Source organism: Herpailurus yagouaroundi, unplaced genomic scaffold, assembly GCF_014898765.1.
Source record: "Herpailurus yagouaroundi ecotype Mexico unplaced genomic scaffold, PumYag 220, whole genome shotgun sequence".
NCBI lineage: Eukaryota > Metazoa > Chordata > Mammalia > Carnivora > Felidae > Herpailurus > Herpailurus yagouaroundi.
In genome coordinates, this window is record NW_024412451.1 from 4,640,863 (window position 1) to 4,642,545 (window position 1,683).

At 67.5% G+C, this 1,683-nt stretch overlaps 1 protein-coding gene across 1 annotated transcript in view; it reads right to left on the minus strand.

Moving 5' to 3' along the window:
• LMTK3 (lemur tyrosine kinase 3) overlaps window positions 1-1,683 on the minus strand; it is a 23,389-nt gene that overhangs the window by 3,582 nt on the left and 18,124 nt on the right. Inside the window, 2 exon segments of the mRNA XM_040457937.1 lie at window positions 84-219; window positions 1,486-1,682. Coding sequence (XP_040313871.1) covers window positions 84-219; window positions 1,486-1,682 — 333 coding nt within the window.

Consider the following 1,683-nt stretch of genomic DNA (forward strand, 5'->3'; position numbering starts at 1 on the left):
GCCTCCAGGCCCCGCCCCAGCTCTGCCCCGCCTCCAGGCCCCGCCCCTGCTCTGCCCACTCCAGGTCCCACGCAGCCCCTCACCAAAGCCGCTGTCGTTGCTGGGAAACCCATCTCCGGGGGTGGCGGGGTGGGGAGGCGTCGGGGGCGCTGGGGGCGTTGACGGGTCCGTGTCCCCCTCGGGGGGGCCCTGGACGCTCAGCTCGTTGGTTGGCGTCTCCTGTGGAGGTAGATTAGGGGAGGGGAGAGGGGGCGAACCGTCGCATCCCACCCACTGCATTCCCAAGGAGCAACAAAGCCTGCTAACATCTCTGGGGCTTCAGGTGTCCCAATTTACAGTCGCACCCACCCTCTTTGGAGGTGGCTGGAGCCCCTACTCTGCCTTCAAAGCCTCAGGTCAGCCTTAAACCCCCCCCCCCCCCGGCCGCAGGCCCCTCCCCCGCCTACAGCTAAGCACCCCACCACGGGTATTCTCTCCTTAACTCAATGATTCCCTGGGAGCCCCCTAAACCAATATTGCCTCCATAAATGCTGCCTCGTCTCCATGACCCCTAACTACTTCCGACATCTCGGCCACAGGCGTCCAAGTTCGGGACCTTGCTCCGAACCCCTACCGTATCCTGCACACCCCGACCCTCCCTCGAGCCTCTAAGTCTCGCCCCCTGAAGTGGCCCCGCTCCAGCCCTCCGAGCCCCACCCTTCTCTTCTGAGGCCCAGGCCCACGCTCCTGACTCTCATCTCAGGACCGCAGCCCGGTGTGCCCCGCTCCAGGCTCACCCAGACCCATCCAGACCCATCTAGGCCCCAGTCCATAAGCGCCATCCCGCTCTTTTTTCTTTTCTCCAATATCCTCCCAGCCTTACAATTTTCAGGCCACCAATCTAAGCCCCGCCCCCGTTCTCTAGCCCCGTCCGTCTCTGAACCCACCCCTCCTGCGCTTAGTATCTCAACACTGCAAGCCGCCTCTCCTCAGCCCTACCTGCAGCCTCGCCACGGCCCGCCCCTCGTGGGTAAAATCCGCTTCATCCTGAGCCGGCCCCTTTGCCTCGACCACTAGCGCGCGCGGGTGGACCACCCCAGACCCAAACTTCACTTGGCTCCGCCCCCGCCGTCCAGACCACGCCCCAATCCTCTCCGGGCCTTCTCCCTGCAGCTTCTCCGGGCCCTGCCCTGACTACCAGGCATCTCCCCCGCCTTCCTTCTAGATCCCTTCTCACTCTCCAACCCAACCCCCCCCCCCCAACCCCGGCCCTCCCGCGCTCTCCCCCATCACAGGCCTCCCCGCCCCCTTCATTCCAGGCCTCAACCCCGCCCTGGGCTGGGCCCGTCCTCCGGGCTCCGCCCCATTCCCAGGCCCCGTCTCCACACCCAAGGCCTTACCCCGTCCTCCGAGTCCAGCCCCGTTCCCCGGGCCACTCTCTTCCCCAGCCCCGCCCTCATCCCGATGGCCCCGCCCCCAGGCCCTGCCCTTCCCGGGGCCGCGCACCTGGTCGAAGAGGTAGACGGTCACGTCCCCGTGGAAGGAGACCATCTTGCGCTTCCTCTCCAGTTCGCTGTCCTCGGGCTCGTCGGCCCCGCGCGGAGACTTGAGCAGCCCCCGCAACGGGCGGGCCGCGTCCGCGTCGGCGCTGCTCACCACGACGGGCACCGGGGCTGCCCGCGCCCTCCCGGGGCCCCGCGGCCC